At 46.6% G+C, this 21,995-nt stretch overlaps 1 protein-coding gene across 6 annotated transcripts; it reads left to right on the top strand.

Moving 5' to 3' along the window:
- Positions 1-162: 162 nt before the first annotated feature.
- GOLGA2 (golgin A2) lies at positions 163-20,338 on the top strand. Of its 6 annotated transcripts, none has more exons than XM_069873296.1 (28): positions 163-244; positions 1,865-1,987; positions 2,354-2,434; positions 5,830-5,964; positions 6,574-6,617; positions 6,753-6,816; positions 7,287-7,346; positions 7,823-7,903; positions 9,692-9,730; positions 10,247-10,309; positions 10,550-10,643; positions 11,291-11,397; positions 11,956-12,014; positions 12,259-12,400; positions 13,445-13,534; positions 13,702-13,809; positions 13,909-13,996; positions 14,463-14,809; positions 15,605-15,718; positions 16,009-16,233; positions 16,513-16,612; positions 16,698-16,786; positions 17,384-17,537; positions 17,667-17,734; positions 18,350-18,452; positions 18,714-18,820; positions 19,014-19,182; positions 19,290-20,338. In XM_069873296.1, the coding sequence occupies exons 1-28, from the start codon at positions 191-193 to the stop codon at positions 19,535-19,537; spliced, it is 3,156 nt and encodes a 1,051-aa protein (XP_069729397.1). In that variant the 5' UTR covers positions 163-190; the 3' UTR covers positions 19,538-20,338. The 6 variants fall into 6 exon arrangements, with proteins under 6 accessions (XP_069729397.1, XP_069729399.1, XP_069729401.1 ...); XM_069873298.1 differs by having other exon boundaries at positions 14,466-14,809; XM_069873300.1 differs by lacking the exon at positions 7,823-7,903.
- The last annotated feature ends 1,657 nt before the right edge of the window (positions 20,339-21,995 follow it).

Here is a 21,995-nt window from a genome sequence, read left to right on the forward strand (position 1 = left end):
AAGAACTGGGAGCTCTGGGGATCAGCCAGGAGCGGGGCAGTGAGGCGCTGAGGGCTCGGTGCGTCCCCCAGGCGGAGCCGGGAGCCCCGCGGGTCGGCGGGCAGCGCCGGTGCCCGAGGCGGGGCCGGGCCCGGCGGGAGCCGCGAGGGGCGCTGTGGCGGCGCTGACGTGGCCGGGGCGCGGGGCGGCCATGGCGGACGGCAGCGGGAGCAGGCAGAGCCGGCTGGCGGCGGCCAAGAAGAAGGTGAGGGGCTCTGTGTGTGTGTGTGTGGGGGGGGGGTGTCTCTGTCCTCCGGCGGCCGCGGGACGGGAGCCCCGGACCGAACGGGGGATGCTCGGTGCCGGCCACGGAACACACCGAGCAGCCCCGGGACCGCCCACGGGAGACCCGCGAGCCACGGGACCGGCCCTGGGATCCTCGATACAGGCCCCGGGCTCCCCGATCCCGACCCCCCGGATCCGCGGTACCGACCCCCCATCCCCGGGGAAGCAGGGGAGCCCGGGCCTGGCTACCGGGCGCGGTTTGGTTGCTGCCTCCTCCCCGCCCCCTTTTTGTGTTTGGGTTTTATTTTTCCTTTTCTATTTTTTTTTTTATGTTTTTTGCCCTTTAATTCCATGCCCAGGCCGGCTCGGCCCTCCCGCCCCCGCGGGATGCGGCTCGGTGTCAAAGTCACGGCGCTGGGAAAGTGTCCTGGAGCAGCTCGGGCTTCCATTTTGAAATCCTCCCAGTCAGATTCCGGGATCCCTCTTCTGATTCCTTCCTTCCTTCCTCCCCCTCTTCCTTCCTTCCTTCCTCTCTCCCCCCCTTCCTCCTTCCCTTCTGTCTCCCCTTCCCCCCTTCCCTCCTTCTTCCCCTTCCCCTCTTTCTTCCCCTTCCCCTCTTTCTTCCCCTTCCCCTCCTTCTTCCCCTTCCCCTCTTTCTTCCCCTTCCCCTCTTTCTTCCCCTTCCCCTCCTTCTTCCCCTTCCCCTCCTTCTTCCCCTTCCCTCCTTCTTCCCCTTCCCTCCTTCTTCCCCTTCCCTCCTTCTTCCCCTTCCCTCCTTCTTCCCCTTCCCTCCTTCCCCTTCCCTCCTTCTTCCTCTTCCCCTCCTTTCCTCCCTTCCCCTCCTTTCCTCCCTTCCCCTCCTTTCCTCCCTTCCCCTCCTTTCCTCCCTTCCCCTCCTTTCCTCCCTTCCCCTCCTTTCCTCCCTCCCCTCCTTCCCCCCTTTCCTCCCTTCCCTCCTCCTTCCCCTTCGGTACCAAACACAAAAATACCGGGGTACCTTGCAGGATTCACGTTACAGCTCATCAGATCAGCTTGTCCTGTGGAAAACAGAAAGGGTTTAACATTATCGGTCATGGGTTGTTTCTCCCCTCAGCTCCCAGTGACAGCAGGATCTGCATTACTGTGTTGTCTGTCTGGAGGGATTGTCATTTTCCTTCTTGACACCTTTCAGAGTGAAGATCTTGCTCTCTTGCACTGCTTTTTCACTTTGCGTTCAGGATTAATTGTCCTTTATTCATTTTTCCCTATTGCTCTTACTTCTAACCGTAAAAAAGATTCCCAAAATATTTACTTTAATCTCCTTTTAGTTGCAGTGTGGAGGATGAGATTGCTTCCCGAGAGCTTCATCAGCTGTGTACAAAAACTGAACACTGAGAAATCCAAGTCTCTTGTCATGAACCATTCACGTTTGTTACTTTAGGCCTCTCTGGACTTGTTTTAAGTTTTGCTTCCCCACATCAGAAGGAGAAACTCATTGAAGAGGATTTTTTCTCTTGTCCTTACCGTGGATTAGTGGAGTTGAAGGGGTTGGGTTTTTTTTGACATTATACTCACAGAAGGCATAGTCTGATTGGATTTAAGATTATTTTTTTTTTCACAGCTGAAGGAATATCAGCAGAAGAATAACCCTGGAGCAGCTGCAGGAGCTAAGAAGAAACGCAAAACTAAGGAAGGCAGTAGGCCTGAGACTCCCACCAACGATGACCAGCAGCCTCCAGAGAACGTGAGTGCCTCATTCTTTCTCATTTGCCACCTCCTTGTTTTTTTGTTTCCCAAACACCATGGCTGGAGCCGGGAAGGGGTTATGACGATGTGATACATGAATAGCAGAGGTGGCTGTGTATGAAACATGCTACAGCAGTTAGCACCCACCTTTGCTGGAAGGTGCACGAGTCAGGGTGTGTGCTGAAGCGGCATCCAACCATACAACGCTGTCGCGCAGCCCTGGGTGTGCCTGGAGCTGTTGTTTGGAAGCGTGTGCTCCTAATGAGCTGGAGGACGCTGGTTTCTTTGGCTGCCTTTGATTGACGTTTTCTCGCTGTCCTTTTCTGAGCCGTTTCTCTTTCACCTTTTCTTTCGCCTTCTTTAGATTCAGAACATTCTGAAGGTGCTGGTGTCAGACCTTAACCGCTCCAATGGGGTAGCCATACCCTCATTGGACAAGAGGAAGGTGAGGCAGTCCTCGTGTCCCTTGCAGCGACTCGCTTTCCCTCTGCATGCTTCGGGTTCTGCTCCCACTGACCTTGGTTTATCAGATGAACCATTGTCCTGTCAGTTGCTTGAGTTTTGCTGCCCTTCTTATTAACATGAAGCTGTTTGTTAACATGCATTTCCATTGCTCGTAAGTGCTTGTTTCCTTCTGGGTTGTGTCAAACTTAACGTGAAAAAGTGAACCATGTCAAAAACTCTTCCTTGGGAGAGATGAACTTTGAGGAAAACTGGGAATTTGGGGTGAGGCAGTAAACAGTAACTAAACTGCTGAGGAAAACTGCTCTAGGAAGAGGTAGTGTTTTCTCAGTCTGCTTTTCTTGTGCTCTGCATGCCATTGCTTTATTTCCTAGAGCCTCACTTCTGAAGAGCAGGCTTCTGTTCATCTCCAGGGAAGCAGCTGCCCCGGGTATGCTGTCAGGTTATTCCAGCCAGCCAGTTCTGTGACAGGCAGTGACACTTGTGCAGGTGATGTCCAGTCTGGCAAGTGTCATGGGTGTAAATACTTTTAGGCAGGATAGTTCAAGTCAAGCATTTACAGGCTTTAGTGTCTTCACATTCCCAAGCTTCTGAAGTGGAAAGGGCAGGAAGTGCACTAATAAGTAATAGGAATGTATTCAGGAGCAAACATAAACAGCCTTTTAAAAAAATATATTTTCAGGCAGTCAGTTTGCTTAAATAAGGCTCAAAGTGTGCTAGAAACTCAGGGAGGTCAGATTTTTGTAGCCCAGAATTTATTTGCAATTTTGTTTTAGCAAAGCTCTGCTTTTCCTTTTCACTTGCAGCCTTTTGGTAGCTTATCTCCGTACTGATGTTTCGCGCTAGTTGTCCTGAAGTAACTCATTATTGTATTCACTGCATATCCATGTGTCTCCAGCAGTAAATCTGACTATAGTAATCACCAGGGGTACCAGGTAGCTGCAATGAGTGCTGCAAGATGGAATGGAGTTCACTCTGAATTGCCTTTGTATCCCTTTTCTCCCTTTTTGCTGTGCTAATGTGGCAGCTGTTCTGTCCCACACACAGAGTGAACAGCAGGAAGTTCCTCCACTTGGACCTTACATGTGTAGGTTGCGTATCTGTAGGACTTGAGTGACATGAGGACTTAGTGCAGGCTTTGTGGGTGCTGGCGGTGCCTGTCTGGCATCAGAAAGCATTCTTTGATTGAAGCTTCGCTCTTACTGTGGGGACTGTTCTCATTTAATACTTCTAAGCTCAGTGTAAGTTAGAAAGAGACGTATTTCACATCGGAGGGTGAGATGAAGATGGGTGGTCCATTGCTGTTGCAGAGATGCCATTGATCTTGCCATGAAGACCTGCCTGTGTCTGCAGTTTTAGTCCTGTTCTGAAAATTAGGAATTTATTACTTCTTTTCGTTCTTGTTTTCCAAGTTTTTTTTTTGATCTGCTTCTTTATCACGGAGAGATACGTTTTTGATCTGACTGGCTGTTACAGAATTTGCAGATCATTGTGTCTGGGGTATTAGGAATAATTTGAAAACTAATCTTTAATATGTAATGGAAGAAAGATTTCTCAGTTGCTGTCTTGTATATCCTGAGTCAGGAAAATGCAGTTCAGAAACTCCCTTGACATAGATGGGGCAGAAAAGCCGATCGTTGGCATCTGAGCTGCTGCTGCCATTGGTGTCTCAATGCAGGGCAGACCCCTCCCATCCCACCCACTTCAGCTTTCTTGGCTGTAGAACACAGAAAACCCAACCAAATAGGAGTCTTTGTGTGAAAGCAAATGGATCCTGCTATATGCTAAGCTGAGCACAATTGCTACCTTTTTATTTGACATTATTAGAACCTCACAGTGCGTAGTAACTTCCAGAGCAGTGCTTTGCAGCGAACCCTTTCTGTTTCCAATGAATTCCACTGTTAAAGTAGCTTCTTGTTGTTTTGTTTTTGGTTTTGGTTTTTTCTAATTGTTTTTTTCCAAAACTGCTTTTACTGGGGAAGGAAGGAAGCAGCTCTTGTGGTTAAGGCACACTGCTGTTTTTTGTATCTTGAAGCATTAAGCAAAAAGAATGTCCTGATCAGGAAAAGTAAGCAAACATTTCTGCTATGCCCTGGGGATGACATCCCTCCTGTCCAGCCAATGTTCTGTATTGAGTGAACCAGTAAAGGTCAAGTGACCTGTACATGGAGGAAGTAAGGGAATTCCTGACTTTCCTATAAGCACCTAACGTCTATTGCTCTTTGAGTGCACAGGTATCTGTCCTGCTAAAAAGAGAATGAGAAAATGCTGTTTGTTTCCCTCTGCAGTCTTGCGGCCTATTGCTTTCATTAAATCTTGTCTTCACTGTCACTGTATTCTTGCTGCTTGATTCATGAGTGAAGTGCTGAGCAGGTAAACAGGGAATGCCAAGAGAGAGATGTCTTGTTTCCTGTGAAGTGCCAAGAAGGAAGTGACTGAAGTAAGAGGGAGCTCTTTCAGATGGAATAGCGGAGAGCTGCAATGTATCACCAGGGTTGAAAGTTGATAGATGATCTCATTTGCTTTGTAGTGTTGTTAAATGATGACTGACTAGAGCTGGATGATGAAATAAAACCAAACTGCCATAAAACACCAGAATGCTGCTCTGGTCCTTTATGGCTCTCTGGTACTGTACAAGATAGATGCAGTTGTCACTGTGGGTTGGTGGAGGTATCCTCAGATGCTGCTCATTCTCCCTTGAAGGCTGGATGACAATTCACATTGCTTTCCAGAAATAGTTTTTTGGCCCTTCTCTTTTTGATTTAGATTCTACTAGTCATGGGATTCATAGCACCAGGAGGGCCACAGGCACCTGCTCCTGGCCACGCTGAGTTTGGCCTGGTTGTAAATGTCCTGTTTCTAAACTTGTGGCTAGTGGTATGCCAGGAATTTCACCACAGACAAAGCATTTGAGTTCGATTAACCCAGTTTCCAAGCAGTCGCTTACCTGTTCTTTTCCATCTTAATTTGCATAGAGTGACCCATGTTTTCCCCAGACACATCCTGAAGGTAGCGCTTTTCAAAGCAGAGTGATGACCATCTGGCTTTGTCCTCTCTCACTTTTTGGTGACTCCTTTGCAGTAAATCCAGTGCGTGACCTTAGAGCTGGGTGACATTAGTGCCCTGTGTTAAAGCAGCGAGTTTGATTATGGGACACTGGTTGTTCAGACTGGCTCTGTGAGGGCCAGGATAGTATTTGTGGGTTGTTGCTGTCAGCTGCTTGCTCTGGGGAGAAGACAGGTTCTCTTCCACGTTTCTAAATGATAGATTGTTCACATCTGTCTGGTTTTCACAGGCAGTTCACAAGGTGATGTCTTCATGTATGTTTTCGTTCATTTTGCATGAAGGCTGTAATTCCTGTGATGTGTTTTGTGACAGGTGTACTTTGACAGTGACGTTGCCACTCGTAATGCTGAACAGCTTGCTACTGATGTCCCTGTGCTATCTAACAACAACAGCCTACCTAGCTGTGGTTCTGTTCTGCCTGCTCCTGCAAGCATGCAGCTGACACAGGTTTGTGATTATTATCACTATTGCATTGACCTGTTGAGTATTGGTTAGTGATACCACCTTTTTTTTTTGAGAAAGACGATCTTCTTAAATAGTACATGGCGTGTTCAGATTTTCCTGTTAGAAATACTGTGTTCTCTACTCTCCAGCTAGTCATTATGTGTCTGTGAGAACAGAGTGCTACCATGCACATGCCCCATGTCTTCCAAAGCTGTTTTCATTCCCCTTCTCTCCTATTTCAGTAGCAGAAAGTACCCTTAGTAAGGCAGAAGATCTCCAGTCAGATCAATCTGTTTCCTTTCACTACTTAAAGACTCAGTTGACATTTTTTCCAGAAAAGCAAAATATTGATTATATTGATAAATAGGAACAGCAAACATGAAGCCTGTAACGCTTAAATTTCTCCATTCCAAGAAATTGGCTTGCACCACTCAAAATTATGTGTAAGCCGGGACTGAGTTGGTGTTTTTAAGTCCATCTTTCTTTGGGAAACAGTAATTACAGGTGCTGTGGAACCCAAGCCTAGATGTAATCAAGTCTTAGTGACACATTCACAAATGTGACTCACGTATTCTTTTACAAGCTTGTAAGTTTTTGTATTTTAATCCACAGATTCATGAAGCTGAAGATCATAAAAATACTTTGGATGAGAACAGGTGAGTGCCTGTGTTTATCAAACAGCTGCGTGACAGCACCCTAAGAAATTAAGGTTTTATTCTTCCCCAATGCTGTTCTGCTTTGGGCAGTTCTCTGGCAGAAATTTTCATCACCAGGCCTTTCTTTGTTCCCAGGTCTTTTTCGTCAACAGAAAGTCTCCGCCAGTTGTCCGAACAACTCAATGGCCTGGTTTCTCAGGTACAGCATCGTTTTGATCTGTTTGTCCTATTCATTCTCTTGATGTTTGATGGGGAGCTTTAAGCAGTCAGCTCAAGAAAACAGTCTTCAATCTCAGAAGTGTCTCCAATCATCCTACTAAATAATATGATATTTAAGCTTTGAGAAGCAAAACCCCCTGTTTTAGGAATGTAAAATTTCAGCAGTAGGAAGGAAAGCAGAGTGGGATGAATGAACAGTGTGTATTCATGGCAAGACGTATTCTTGAGTTAGTGAAAAGGAATCTGAAGTCAATCTGCATAATTCACATCAGCTTGTCACAGGGAGTCTGCATCTGTCCTTAGCCAGAAAAGTGTGTTTTCCGTGCCTGTGTGTGGTAATTTGAAGTGAAAGGTGCTAGAAATAGTATGGCTATGATATTTGGTTCTTACTTGGTAGAGACTTGTTGCCTTGGGGAATAAAACTGACTTACTTGACTGATTTATTTCTAGTCCACGTCGTATGTGAATGGTGAAACTGCAGTTTCTCCAACGAATATTAAAGAAATGGAAGTAAGTTGTTCTCAAGTCTGTAATTTTTTTCTTCCTTCATATTTGCTGCTGTTGATCGCTTATTAGGACTCTGTGCTTACAGCAGTGTTAATGAGACCTAATTGAATGCACAGTTCACATACATCGCTCTCAGCTGTCATCCTGTGCTGTAACCAGGTAGTTGTGATCAACAGTAGCAGGCAGGTATTGGAGGTGTTGGCAGTTCAAGGACTGGGGATAATCTGGCTTCTGTGCAACCGTAGTTCTTATTTCTGATACGCTTTTATGTCAAAACGAGGCCATGGCAGAAACGGATAAAATATGTTGACATCCCAGCCGCTTTTGTTGAAACCATAGATTTTGTTTTGTTTGGAGAATCTCATTATATCAAACTATGATAATGATTTATTTTTCTGTCCTTTTTAATTATTGCTTTTTTCCCTCCCGTCCTCCTCTTCTGCTCCTTCCTTTTTCTCCTGTCTGCATGTGCCCATCAGACACGTTACCAGGAGCTGGCAGTAGCCCTGGATTCCAGCAATCTAACTAACAAACAGCTCGTTACAAAGATAGAGGAATTGGTAAGAAACAATCCAACCAACCAGTCTGACGTTGCTTTGCTGCTCCTCTATGCTCTCTGGGTGTCTGCAAGGTTATGGGTTCTCTCACAGTACCACAAGGAAGGCTGCTTTGTAAGGAACAAAATGGGCTGTACGGAAAACCTGTTAAGAGGATCAAAGTTTAAGGCAACTTGTGAATGTATTGGCTCATCTGAGGAACAAGAAACAGTTCTGTTCTTCCCATTTAAGTGTGCTCTGTTGATCTCATCGTGCTTTCCCTGGGTGATAAGCATCCTGATAAACCAGTTATTTCTGGTCCTGGTCTGAATCCCTGAAATACAAAATCCTGGTGCTGGCAGCAGTGTGAAAACCTGTTTCTGCAGGTGGTGATGCTGTTCTAAATATATCAGCAGAGTGGGAGCAATAGGTCTAAGAGAGAGCCTGAGGCTGCTTTCTGATCATATCCTCAGCTTCTCTTGGCACGGTGAATGAACTGCTTTGTACTGTGGCTTGCATGGATTCCTGCTGCTGCCTTTCAGCCTTCAGCTTTAATACTGCAAGAGTTGCAGCTAAGTGGACTTGTTTCAGTCTGAAAAGAGCCTTTCTTGTGTGAAATACTTTTCCCCATTTTGCTCCTCCCTCAAACAACACTTTTCCCAAAGTTCAGCATTTCCCAGTGTATCCCATGACCCCTCTTGTTGTTTTATTTATGGTTTTGGTTTTGTTTTGTTCCATTTTGTTTCTTTTTGTCTTTTAGCTGGGCTGCAGAGGTACCTGGTATAGTGCTCTGCCCACCCAGGATTCTCCTTGCTTGCCTGCTTTTCTGTTTGCCTTTGCTGCATTTGTGGCTTTGCCTTTGCTTTCCCTGGTTATGTTTGCACTGGCATTGCTAGAATCGAAACCTATCCATCATCACCCTTCCATTTGAAGTCACGTTTCAAAATGCATTGAAGTAGCAGTAGTAAAGAAACAGCTTGGCCAACATCCATCCTTTGGGAAGGGGAAAAAGCGCTAATTCTGTAGTTACTTCTGAGGCATCTGGGAGAGAACTGCCAGGGGGACGACAGCAGCAAATGCCAAACACCTCCCAGTTGTTTGGCTGCCTAGGGGGGCAGATGCAACTTCTGCCTCTTTCACCCCAGAGCTAAAGATGCACAGTGTACAGTCACCAAATCTCCAAATACTTGGAGTCATAGAACGCCTTGAGTTGGAAGGGATACTTCACCTGTAAGACTGATCCTGGCTAGGACAGGATCACCCCCTTTCTTTGTGTTTGGCTTCATTTCACTCTCATACCACCTTTTGCAGAAGCCTGTCAGCGTAATCCTGGCTCTGCATGACTTAAAGGCCACTTGTTAAGTAGGATAAGGTCTCAGTTAAAGGAAAAGACTGTGGGATTTGTTTAGGTTTTGGGGTCTTTTTGTGTGGGGTTTTTTTTAAAGCATTTTTGGTGATTAACCTCATATACCAGGATTACTACAATTAATTTCATAGATGGGGATGCAAGTTAAACTTGGTGGATGCTTGGATACAAACATACAGGGGTTTCAGTAGTCGTATCTGGGAAGAACTGTGGTCGTGTACTGAGCAATGAAAACCACATGTGGCATATGAAGTATATTAGTGAAGGAAGCCCCAAATCTATAATTTTTTATAGTTAAGACAAACTTCCTAGTCTCCCACAGAAAGGATAATGGAAATTCTGTTTGCATTTATTTGGTATCTGTCCTATTTCATTAAAGTGCAGATGTGTTTCAGCAGTATGAGAGTATTTTCTCTTAATATTGGCACATCGATTTTCTTCCATAGAAACAGCAGAACCAAGAAGCAGTGAATCAGCTGGAGAAGGTAAAGTACATGCTATTTTTGGATAGACACAGCCATAGGTATCTCTTTCTGTGAGGAGCAGGAAGCATAGTGGACCGTGGCACAGGCATATGTGATCTTGTCTTGTGTTACCCTACAAATGAAACTGAATGTAAGATTGAATATTTTGACTTCAGGAGTTAGGCCTGGCAGGTAGCATTCTTATTTTGGTAAAAGCTAATATATAAATGCTCAAGTAGTGCAGGAGCGTAGTGGAGGCAGGAGATTACACTTTAAGTTCTGGCCAGTAGCTTACATTCCAGCCACTGCCATGTTTACGCTAGCAGGGATTGTGCTGTGCTGTCACTGCCAGTCTAGGATGGATAAATAAAGAAGTAGTTCAAATAACGGAAGACTGAAGTAGGTCTTTAAAAATATTGGTATCGTTTAGATGCTGGAAGTACTAGCAATGAATCACTGCTTTTTTAGTTGGGCATAAACCAACAAAGGTGAACTATTTACATTTCTGTGCTGAATACGCGTCATTTGTTTACACAGGAAAAGAAGGAGTTTGAACAGAAATTTTCTAAGGAGCAAGCAGCACTGAGGGAACAGCTACAGGTAAGGCAAAGACTCCATTACAGTAACATCACCTGGCTTATGCTGTTTTCAGGATTATTGACCACTCACAGTCTTCATTCTGGAAGCCACAAGTCTGTCAGGAAAAGTGGAGTCAGTCAGCCAGACTGTACTTAACGGCAAGAGCTCTTTACCTTGAGTGAATTATCCTTTTGTGGCAACAGGGGTCTTGCAGTTACAAGCAAAGAAGTTTTGCACTGAGCTGATTTTCCTTTCCCAAAGGTTCATATCCAGACTATTGGAATTCTAGTTTCTGAGAAGTCTGAGTTGCAGACAGCCCTTGGACATACTCAGCAAGCTGCACGGCAGAAATCAGGTAATTGACTGTGAGCATTCTGGCTCAAGCTGTTGGTTAAACCACGGATTTCGAGTCACAGGCATGACAGTCGCTGGCAGCCAGCTCCCAACGCTCTCTGACTCCCTAATGAGCCGTACTTGGCACCGTCACTGCTTCTGTCATCATAGCTGCCCCCAATTTGGAGCATGTTGATCCCATGGTAGTTGAAGTTCTTTGTGCATCACTAAAGCCTTGTCAGCCCTGTTTGGGCTGGTGACTACCCCAGACTGTTCCTTTCTGACTGTCTTCTCTTTCTTTTAAAACTTGGTTCTCTTCTCTCCACTCTCCCACACAGCTGTCACGTTGATATAGTTTTTACCCGAGCCTTTCATTCTGAACGAAATTTGAGCAATTTATGCTATTAGGGAAAAAAAACCCAAGCAATATATTGTCTGTTGTTCTGCAAAGGAAGTTTCATCATCTCCCTCTAAACGTGAGGAAGTTTTATTGCCCAGAGTTGCTGGTGATTCACCTGTAGAGCCACGAGTTGAGCCAGGTCTACTGGTTGACAAAGCTCTGTGCTACCTTAATTAAGAACTTGTTGACAAAGTAGAAAGTGCTGTTCTGCCAGTTCCAAAAAGCTCTTTGTGGTCTAGCTTCAACTGATTCTGCTCTGACTTGTTCAGGAGAAGCCGAAAGCCTTGCTGCTCGCTTACATTCATCCCGCCAGAGGGTATCAGAGCTAGAACGTACTTTGTCCTCCATCTCTATGCAGCAGAAGCAGTCAGAGAAGGTAAGAGTCACCTCTGTTTATGCTTCACCAGCAGCTCTGCCTTTGGCTAATTGCTTGCCACTACACTACTGCAAACTCTGTAGTCACTGCTTAGAGAAGAGGCAGAAATTAACCCTCTTAATTGTCAATTAACCTCGTAAAGCCCTGTATTCTCCATGATCAAGGCAAACTTCATTCAGGTTTTCTTTGACCACTAATCATATGGTCCAGTAGCTGCCTTAAGATCTGGCAGCCCTGCCAGCTTCACGCAACAGAAGCCTCACTGAGACCTTGTCCCAGGAGAGTTTCCATCAAACAGACACTTCAGTATTGATATTAATCCAGAAATTCGCAGAAATAACCTCACATTCAGTTAGTAACATCGTATTTGAAAAGACTGAGCAAAATTATTCCTGGCAAAATCAAGAGGTTCTAAGAAAACTTGTCCTGAGGATTTTGCCAAAGCTGTGACCTTTTCCACTTAAGCTGCTCGGTTATAAGTGAAATGGAGTATTTTTTGACCATCTTACTTGTTTGGCTAAATTCTGTAAGTGAATCAATGATTTCCTTTTTCTCCAGCATAATAAAGAGTTGGTGAAGGAGCGAGACAACCTAAAAATGGAACTGTACAAACGAAGGTGAGTCCATTCTACTTGTTACTGCAGAGTAACACTGCTCTTCTCAGTAGAGCTACAAACTGTAACAAGGGGCATATTCCACAGGTGGAGACATGAGGGGTTGGATATTAAATTAAAAAAAAAGTCACTAGAAGTGATGTTTCAGTGATTCTAGCTGCTATAGGGAACTGGATTGTAGTTTATGATATGGACATCAGCAAGCCCGTAGTAAATATAGTGATGTCACTGTAATTCTTTGTTTCAGTAAAAGTAGTGAGGAAATAAAGCAGCAGAATTCGGAGCTGTCGGAGCAAGTCCACTCCCTGGTTTCCAAGAACTCGGCTATGAAATTGGATATAGAGGATTTGCATAAGAAACTGGAAATGGCTGAACTGATGATTCAACAGGTAAGTGTAATACCTGTGGGATGTGAGGGGAGCTCACACTGATCATTTGTAAGACTTTGCTTCTGACAGTGTGGGCAAGACTTAACTCCTGTTTTTAAAGGAAGGCAGACAACCCCATCAAGACATCGTCTCAATAAAAGGTTTTCAGTGAGGCCTCTGAGGAACAGAAAGTCTATATTCAAAGGATCTGGAGCAGTAGATTGAAATATGTTGTGACATCAGTCTGCTGAAATAATGTAATACAGTGTAAGAGAGTGACAAAGCATACCAAGTGTGAAAGTACAGTGACTTCTCCTGCTCGCATCTGCAGCACTTTGGTTACGCGATTATTGTGCAGTCTCTCCGAGAAACCAGTTGTGTAGGGGTGGTGTTTGCACCCCCTCTAGCAGGAGGCCGTGAATTGGACAATGGCAACATCAGGGTTGGTGGGGAAAGTTAAGAGAAGGAGCCAGTTTGGAAGGGAATGCATGAAGGCAGCTGCTAGCAATTCATGGAGAGAGCTTGGTGTTAGGGTGAGCCTGTGAGGGAAGAAACCGCTCTTCTGCCCCTCAACAGTAGCTTAAGTTACCCTTGAAATAAAGCCAACTGCTACTTTTCTGTGAAAGTGCTGTGCCTCAACTACACCAGCCTTGCTGCTTAGTCCACTGACACGTCCCAGACATTGGCTTTACATTCCTGACGTGTTTAACAACATTTAAGGTCACGAGGTTTTCTACCATCTGAGCTGGCTGTATAACACAGACTCTGGAAATGCACACTTTCTGAGCCAAATAGTTTGATTAAAGTGCATTTTCTTAATTAAAAAAAGTAAATATGAAATTGGTAGGGAGAAGCCGCCTAGTTCAGCCTGGTTTACAGGGCTAAAATCTAAGCTTTTTGATTTTAATCCCCCCTTTTCTATATCAAACTTCACTGTGAGTTGGACACTTCAAAGAACTGTGGAAGATTACAACATGGATCATGTGGCAGGTTACTGTTGAGGGAAAGGCTACAGAGCAATTGAGTATTAGCACTTTGCCATAACTTTTTGATTTTTGTTGGCAGTTCTCAAATCAGGGCGGGAGTCTGGATGCAAACCAGCAGTTGCAGATGGCACTGGAGGAGAAGGCAAGCCTGGAAACCCAGGTTGCTCAGGTACGAGGTGTATGAAATATCCAAATCTTGAAGTCTGTAATTTGTGCGGCTGAAGAAAGCAGCCCGAGCTTTGCATTAACACTGGTTTCTTCAAGCTTTATTCCTTAAGCGGTCACTGCCAAATACTTTTAGCCAATATGATTTTCTTTTTATTTTGTTGTGAACAGCTCTCAGAGTCACTTCAGCAGCTCCAGATAGAAAGAGATCAGTACGTAGAGAAACTGAAGGAGGAACAGAGCATTTGGCAGCAGCGGGTGCAGCAGCTCTCTGAGCAGGTAACATCAGGGGCAGGATCACAGCTGCTTTTGACAAACACAGGCAGGAGTAAATGCACTGTGCACATTGTTTTAACTTTCACTTATGTGGCCTTGCAGATCCACACGATGGCAGAGGAGAAGGAGAAGCACATGGCCCAAATTCGGGAGCTGGAAGCCAACATAACTGAGCTGTTGAGCAAATCAGGTAGGAATTCCAAAGCAGGGCTTCACGCTGCAGAATACCAGCTGGTTAACTCTCCCCACTGCGCACGTGAGGTGCAAGTAGGTCTTAAGCCATGAAGGCAGCTGAAAGCCTGGTGGCCCAAAGAAACCTTTCATCCTAGAAAACAGCAAGTGAACTACTTCAAAAAATTGATGAGCAGTCTTTAGTATCTGTACTGTCAACCTCTGTGGACCCAGGAGTTTGGGGAGGCAGGATGCTTTTCCTAGGGCTGTGAAGGAGCTGGCACAATGCTGTGCTTGGTTTTGGGATCCTTTTGCTCCTTTGTTCATCTCAGTGCCCAGCAGCAAGGATTAGATAATACAGCTGGTGATACCTTCTGGGTCACAGAGCCCTGTAGGTCAGGGTATGCTTTGTGTGTATAATAGTAATGTGTATTACACAGCAATTTAGCCCTGTGACTGAGCTGCTTTTGATTCCATTTCCTCAGCAGTTAAGCCCATGGATATCGAGCCTTCCTCACCGCCAGGGCCCACAGCAGCTGAGCTGAGTCTGCAGGAAGAGATCCAGCGGCTGCAGCGAGAGAGGGAGGAACTGAACGGGCAGTACCAGGCCCAGGTCCGGGACAATGAGCAGCTAAGCCACCTCAACCAGGAGCAGGAGGAGCGGCTGCTGGAGCTCGAGAAGACTGTGCAGCGCTACAATGAGGAGGCTGTGGACAGACAGCAGATTCTGGAGGACATGCAGAGTGACAAGGCCACAATCAGTAGGGCACTGAGCCAAAATCGGGAGCTGAAGGAGCAGCTGGCTGAGCTGCAGAACGGGTTTGTCAGACTGGTATGTCTTTTTCATGCATCTTTTCCCACTGCTTCCCTCACTGGTGCAATCCGTTAGTAGCACTGATGTGAAAAACTAGCAGAAGCATTATTTGTCTCTTGTCTCTTGAGGCTATGCTCCATCTTCTGATACATTTTGCTGTGCCTGGATGTTCCCTGTAATTTCTTACTCCCTCGAGTGCTCTGGCAGATGAACCAATATCTTTGTCCAAGGCAGTTTCCTTTTCCCTCTCACCCCCTGGCAGTCAGGTTGTTTCTTTCCCCAAGTATTCTTCCTGCCCTGTTAACCCTTGAAGATACCTGTTTTCTGTTCGCTCTGTTTGCCTGTGAGGAACTAGTTCGTGGCCATCTTCTCCCCTGTTTCTGTCGTTCTGAATCCTTACTCTTGCTTGCTTCTTCCAATGGAACAGCTTCCCCTTTGGGGCCCTGGCACACTGACATACGGTCTAGCTGCTGATTTTTCTTTAGTCCTTTCTGAACTCAGTGTTTTTCAATGTTGGTGACTCTGTTTGGGGTATTCACACCACCCATCTGGTTTGGAGCTGACAGGCTGTGTGATGTGCCAGACCTCTTCTTGGCACTGACCCAGCATGGATTCCCCTGGCTCTTCCCTTGCTTTTCTCCCATCTTCTGAACCTTTCTCTAAGTTTTTACTGCCCTGAATAGTCAATTTATGGCCCTTAGTTACACACCAGAATAACACAAGGGCTGGTACCATATCATATCAGGAATGAACGTGGCGTTTTGAGAGTTTATGTTGGGACAATTTCCTTATACAGTGGTGTTTGTCTTGCAGACAAATGAAAACATGGAGGTTACAAGTGCCCTACAGTCAGAGCAACACGTGAAGAAAGAGCTGGCCAAGAAGCTTGGGCAGCTGCAAGAGAACCTGGGGGAGCTCAAGGAGACGGTGAGCAACAGCCGGTGGGATGGCAGGGCAGGTACCTAGCGGTTTCTGTGAACTGCTGGCAGCTTTCCAGGCTTTGATGGAAGGATGGAAATTGATATTGTAATGATCAAGCTGGGAGCCTTCCCCCGTCGTCTGCCGTCTGATGTGGGGGAACCAGCGTGTGGGGGCAGATGGTGGCTGCCTGCTTAGTGGGTGGCCTTGGGGCGAGGTTGACAGTTTGGATCGTGTCATGCCGATCAGCTTTTGTGGCAGAAATGGTTTGATGTGATGGTTCGATCTTGTTCCGTTAGCTGGAACTGAAGACACAGGAGGCTCGGGGGCTGCAGGAGCAGCGGGACCAGTACTACAGCCACTTACAACAATACACCGTGGCGTACCAGCAGCTGTCTGCCGAGAAGGAGGAACTGCACAAACAGTACTTGCTGCAGACACAGCTGATGGATCGGCTGCAGCACGAGGAGGTTCAGGGGAAGGTGACAGTGGAAATGCACCTGAAAGAGCTGCAGCAGACCAAGGTAACAGTAAAAAGGGACAAGTGGGGAAAATAGGAAAACCACTTGACTACATCAAGTATTAAGCGAAAGGTTGGACCAGATGATCCTCCACAGTGCATTCCAACCTGGGCTGTTCTCTCATTCTGGGATGACATCCTGTGCTGTACAGATGAACAGTACTTGTCTGGAACAGAAGCACTTTGTGTGTGTGTGTGGTGCTACTGTTACTGCTTGAAAATGCAGTGACCGTTTGCAGTCTGGCTTGTGTAGGTTTCAGTGAGCTTCTCCTCTCTCCTGCAGGAAAATTTGGAAGCTGTAGCTAAGGAAAACAAAGAGCTGCAGGCCCAGATCAGCCAGTTAGCAGCAGACCTGGATGGCAGGATTTTGCACCGACTGGATGGTGAGTAGCTGCAGCTGCTCTCCGGGGAGGAGGTAAAGCTGGGCTCTCTGGAGTGTTACCTCTGTTCACCTTCCTCGTTTTACAGGAGATGGAGTTGAAAGTGAAGCAATGGACGAAGAAATCCAAACATCTTCATTTGTTATCCCAGAAAAGTTTGAAAGCCATGAAGAAATGGTGAGTCTTAACGGGTAGAAAAGCCTTTGGGTTTACTTCTAAACAAACGTCTAGAAAAGAGGCAGGTTGAAGTGCAGTGAGGTTCCACTGGGTGCATGGAGTAGGCCGTTTACCAGCTGCGATCCCTACTGGCTGATCTGCAGTAATGAGGGAAGTGTAACAGTTCCTTGTGCACAGCACCAAAAAAAACAAGACTTCTGCAGCATCCTTGCAAGATAGGCTGGAATTCTGGCAGTGCCTTTAATGGGGAAGACAACTAGGCTGGCAGAGTAGCTCTCGAACTACGATGACGTTCTCTGTAGTTTGGAAGGCGATTTGGAAGTGGTGCTAGATACATACTACATCTTTCTGTAAGTGCAGTAATAATTAGAAGCTACTGTGATCAAACAGATATCATGAGAGTTAGCATTTAACCTGCATATTTGTACTGCTTGGGAGGGAGAAAAGATGCAGTAGTTGCTGCCTGGTTTAGTTCCAGGACAGTCACTGAGTGCTTTGTTTCGTACCATAAATAAAATGGGGTAAGCTGTTATTCTCTTTGTCCCGAGATGCACGAGTCACACAGAAGCACTAACGTGCATGCTCTTGTATTCTTAGGTCGCTTTCTTGACATCTGCCATGTCCCAAGTGGAGAAGGAGCGAGAAGACATGAGGCAGCAGCTGGCTGCTCAGAAGCAGCAGTGCAGAAGCCTCCTGCAGCAAATAGCAGCTCTGAGGCAGGAGCAGCAGCACAGCCTCACGCTGGGCAGAGGTACCAATTCAGTGCTGTTTGGGGACAGTGTGAATACGGAGGGTGGCCCTGGCCTCTGAAAGAGATCTGCAGGTTTTGTGAGGGCACCGTGTCTGAGGAGGAACTGTAAATGACACATTTCCCTTCCAGGTTCCACTGTGGATACTGTCCCAGTGGAAGTTCATGAGGCTTTGAGAACTGCCATGGAGAAGCTACAGGTAAGCAAAGGATCTCACCTTCTTTCAGCCCCACTGCGCTGCTCAGCCAAACTTTTATCCAGCGTCTCACTTTCTAGGGCACACACAGATAAATCGTATGGGAATAAGCAGCAGATGTTCTGTAATAACAATAAGCAGCTGCTTCCTAAAAACCTTATCACTGCTTGTGGCAGCACAAGAGTGCTTGCAACAGTAACTCCCCTCCCACCCCGCCAAAGACTGTGAGTGCAAGGCCTAACACTCAGCTCTGGTCTTCTCCTAATGAAATCACTGAAAACCAGAAAACATTTTCCCCCTGCTGGGCTGAGGCAGGTGGTCTGCAGTCCCTGGAGCGCAGCATGACCAGAGTTGTGCTGTCCCAGCAAGGAGAAGGCACAAAGGCACTGTGTGTCATCAACCCTTCTGCTTCCCAAAATGCAGAGATGCTTTTTCACACCTTCTCTAGCTCGCTGTCTCCCCTCTGTTCTTTTTAGCACCAAACTGAAGACAAGTTGCAAAGGCAGCAAGATTTATTCCCTAGGCTCAGACCAGAGTGAAGGGAGGGTGTCGTCTTTTAACACAGGTTCTCTCTGTACGCGAGCAGCTCAGGTAATTGATACCAATTTTTGTGTTCAGTCCCGTTTTACAGACCTGATGCGTGAGAAAGCTGACCTGAAGGAACGGCTGGAAGAGTTAGAACATCGCTGCATACAGCTGTCTGGGGAAACGGACACCATCGGTATGTTTAGGCAACACTGGCACAAGCTAACGCTTCCGCAATGCGCTTCTTACCTGGGGAATAGCAGGTGCCCAACAGCTTTTAGAGCAGGAACCCTCCAACTTCCAAGCAGCTCAGGTCTCCTGCCGCTGCCTAACTAGGCTAGACCTCCAGCACAAGGTTGGATTTGCTGGATCCTTGTGCCACAGAGTTCTGTGCTCACTGTTAGGCTTCTACCCAGTTGTTCTAACGCCTACTGCTTACGCTTCTGTTGTGTTCCAGGGGAGTATATTGCGTTATACCAGAGTCAAAGGGCTATCCTCAAGCAGCGACACCAGGAGAAAGAGGAGTACATCAGCAGATTGGCTCAGGATAAGGAAGAGATGAAGGCAAGGAGTCTTTTTGTTGTACTACTCCAAGCAGGGCAGGCCTGGAGAGCACTTTGCACACCCAGGCCTTTGTGTGTTGTTCTCCAGCTGGCTTTAACTTCCAACTTGTTGATTTTGCGATAGAGGCAGGACCGCGAACTGTAGCGCAGTGTTTGTGTGCGCGTTTCATAGGTTTTCCTTTACTTTGGTGCAGATGAAACTACTGGAACTGCAGGAGTTGGTGATGCGCCTGGTCAGGGAAAGAAATGAATGGTACAGCAAGTATGTAGCAGCGGCTCAAAACCCAGAGCTGTTGGCAAGCCAGAGCGAAAACGCGCTCCCAGCGGAGAGGCGCATTGAACTGAACGCTACTGATGGAGAAGGTAAAAAGCTGCAGCCAGGAGAGCTCTGCAAGAGGGAATAGTGCACGGCCTCTGTCTTGTGTACAGATGGGAAGTGTGACCTGCCTGCCTTGTCTGTGTCCTTACAGGGTTACGGGAAGTGAATTTATCAGATGAAGCAGAACACGTGGCTGCTCTTCATCAATCCGGTTTCTCCCCTGTCGACAGTAAAGCTGCTCAGCCAAGCCCAGAGGACCCCACAGCAAAGCAAATAATGCAGCTGCTCAGAGAAATTCAGAACCCGCAGGAAAGGCTGGGCTCCCCGCTGGAAAACCCCTGCATCCCCTTCTTCTACCGTGCTGATGAGAACGATGAGGTCAAAATCATGGTAGTTTAAGTGGCACTAAATCCTATTTGCAGCAATTTTCTATGAGCCTGAAAGAACTTAACTGACTTGTACGTGCCCATACCTCTGCTCAGTGCCCTTGGTCAGAACAGAACCTACTTTAAAGACATCAGGAAAGAGGGATTGCAGCAGCCAGAATTTGAGCATCAGACCTCATCTTCTCTTTCTTTTTCTTCTGTTACTTGGCGTGCTTGGAGCACAAGCAGGCTCGACCTGCGCCGGAGAGGTGGCAGGTGCTGCCGTGTCACCCGGGCCAGGCTGGGGGGAAGGAGAGTCCAGGACTCCTGGCAAAATGACTTTATCCCTTGTCCCCGACTCTGCTGCCAGCAGCCAGCGTCACAGCAGTGACCGAGCAGCGGTTCTGATTCATCACTCATGACTGTAATTGGCCTAGTTCCTTCCAGGGCCCCCAAAGTAACGAACTAACTTCTGGTAACGAACTCTTCGGACTCTAAACAGGTGGGTTTTGTTTCATACCGTGTATCTTAATCTTCCCAGTTTCCTCTGCCGCCTGCCTCTTGCAAATGTATCCAAAACAGCCAAAAGAGAGGGGGCTTCGGGCTTGCTGGGCAGCGCTACAGCCCCGTTTATTCTCATTGCTGGGGGAAGGGACCGAGGGTTGCCTTTTGAGTCTTCTTGGTTACTTGACAAAGCTTTATGTGATTCTTGGGAGTGGGGTGGAAATGTAACTGCACTTTGAAGGATGATGTGTTTCAACTGTATGTGTCTGAAGGTTTTATTTATTTAAAAATATGGGAGAAATAAGTAAAAGGAAACTACTTACTTAAGAAACGCTGCTTTGTTTTGAATTTCTGGGCTCTAGGGGTTCTAGTTCTCCATCACTTAATAAAATGGGAGAGGAGGAAAGTTAAGGAGTGCACTAGACAGCTGGAATCCAAGACCTTGGAGCCCTATTTAAGCTTCCTGGGAGACACATCAGGTGCTGTCCTGTAAACCCACCAGAAGGTGGAAGCTGTTTTTTTGAGCTCCTTTCATTTGAACAGCGCTAACAGCATCCATTATTCACACAAGACAAGGCACACGGGCTCCCAAACTCCAGGCCATGCACGTGTGTGAGCAGAGTTTATCTGTGTAAAATGCTGTATATTCCTTGCAGAGACCAAGCCTTTTGCAGTGCTTATGCCTGCTCGGGCTACTCATAAATAATGAAGGCAGGACTGTGCTTTAATACAGAGCATTATTAAAGTGGAATAAACATTTATTGGGTGTTCTCCTCTAGTACTATGAAGGAGACAAGGGAAGGTATGCAGTCTGTTACAAATTTGCTTTCTGAATAAAATTATTCAGATCGGTACCGAGGAGATAGATTTCTTCTGTTCAGATCACCTTGAAATATGGCCAGAAAAAAAAAGAATGAATTCTTTACTAAACCAAAGCTGGCCGAGCTCCAGAAACACCTGCCCTGGCATCAGTGCCCTTTCCACAGCATCCAGTCCATGGCTGTTTGCCTGTAGGCAGCCCCCGACGAGCCTGAGACTTTCATGGCCAGACCCTTGGTTCAGGTTAATTTTTCACCCTCTTCACTTTAAGAGCATTTCCCTGACCCCACCTTTACTTCGAGTGAACCAAGAACAGGAATGACTGAAAAGCTTTAAATTAGAGCAACTGAACCACCTCTGAGTTGAGGAAAAATAGAAGAAGGCTTCTAAGGCCATAAGCACCAACCATCAGGAAAGAGCTCTCCCACTGGAAAGAGGACACGTCCTTCAGCCGGGCTGTAGCTGAGCTGCAAGGAGCTGCTGGTGCTTGGGCAGGGAAGCCGGCATTCTCATCAGAACGTACTTAACCTTTGGTAACCAGATGAGATATTGCTAGTTTTGCAAAATAAGGCTTTTACTTGAAGAGTTCTGCCTTCAGAAGTAGAATATTCCTTAAGAACAAGCCTGTAACACTAGGGACAGGGAGAGCTGTTCCAGTGAGGAGTGGGGAAAGGACAGGGTAAGCACTGGGTATTGCCTCGGTTGCGTAGAAGCTGACGTTACAACACAAACCCAACCAAGAGTAAGAGCTGGAACATACAGGAAAGAATAACCAGAGATCTCTGTCCACACAACCACCACCAGTATCTGCTGTGAATAAACCCTTCAAGGAGGTTTTTAGTGCACTAAGGTCTTACTCGGGTACCAGGGGGATCTAACAAGTCCCACAGCAAAGGGCACTCGGGGATAAAACAGGAATCCATATCGCATTTAAGTCAGGAACCCCCGTGCTCCTGGTTCCTCCCTGCAGTCGTGCTGGACCCCACTGCACAGAGGCGTGAGGGATCCATTGTGATCGCTGCGATGACAGCGCTGGGTTCAGGGGTTACAGAAACACGGCTGCTGCCGTGAGAAGTGGGAACCGTGATCCCAGACCTGTAGTGCTCCCTGCTTTGGCACAGAGACAGTGGGAACAGGTTTACCCAGTTTCTACTTGGGGAGAAATCCCA

The sequence above is a fragment of the Phaenicophaeus curvirostris genome, chromosome 20 (genome assembly GCF_032191515.1).
Source record: "Phaenicophaeus curvirostris isolate KB17595 chromosome 20, BPBGC_Pcur_1.0, whole genome shotgun sequence".
Taxonomy (NCBI): Eukaryota; Metazoa; Chordata; class Aves; order Cuculiformes; family Cuculidae; genus Phaenicophaeus; species Phaenicophaeus curvirostris.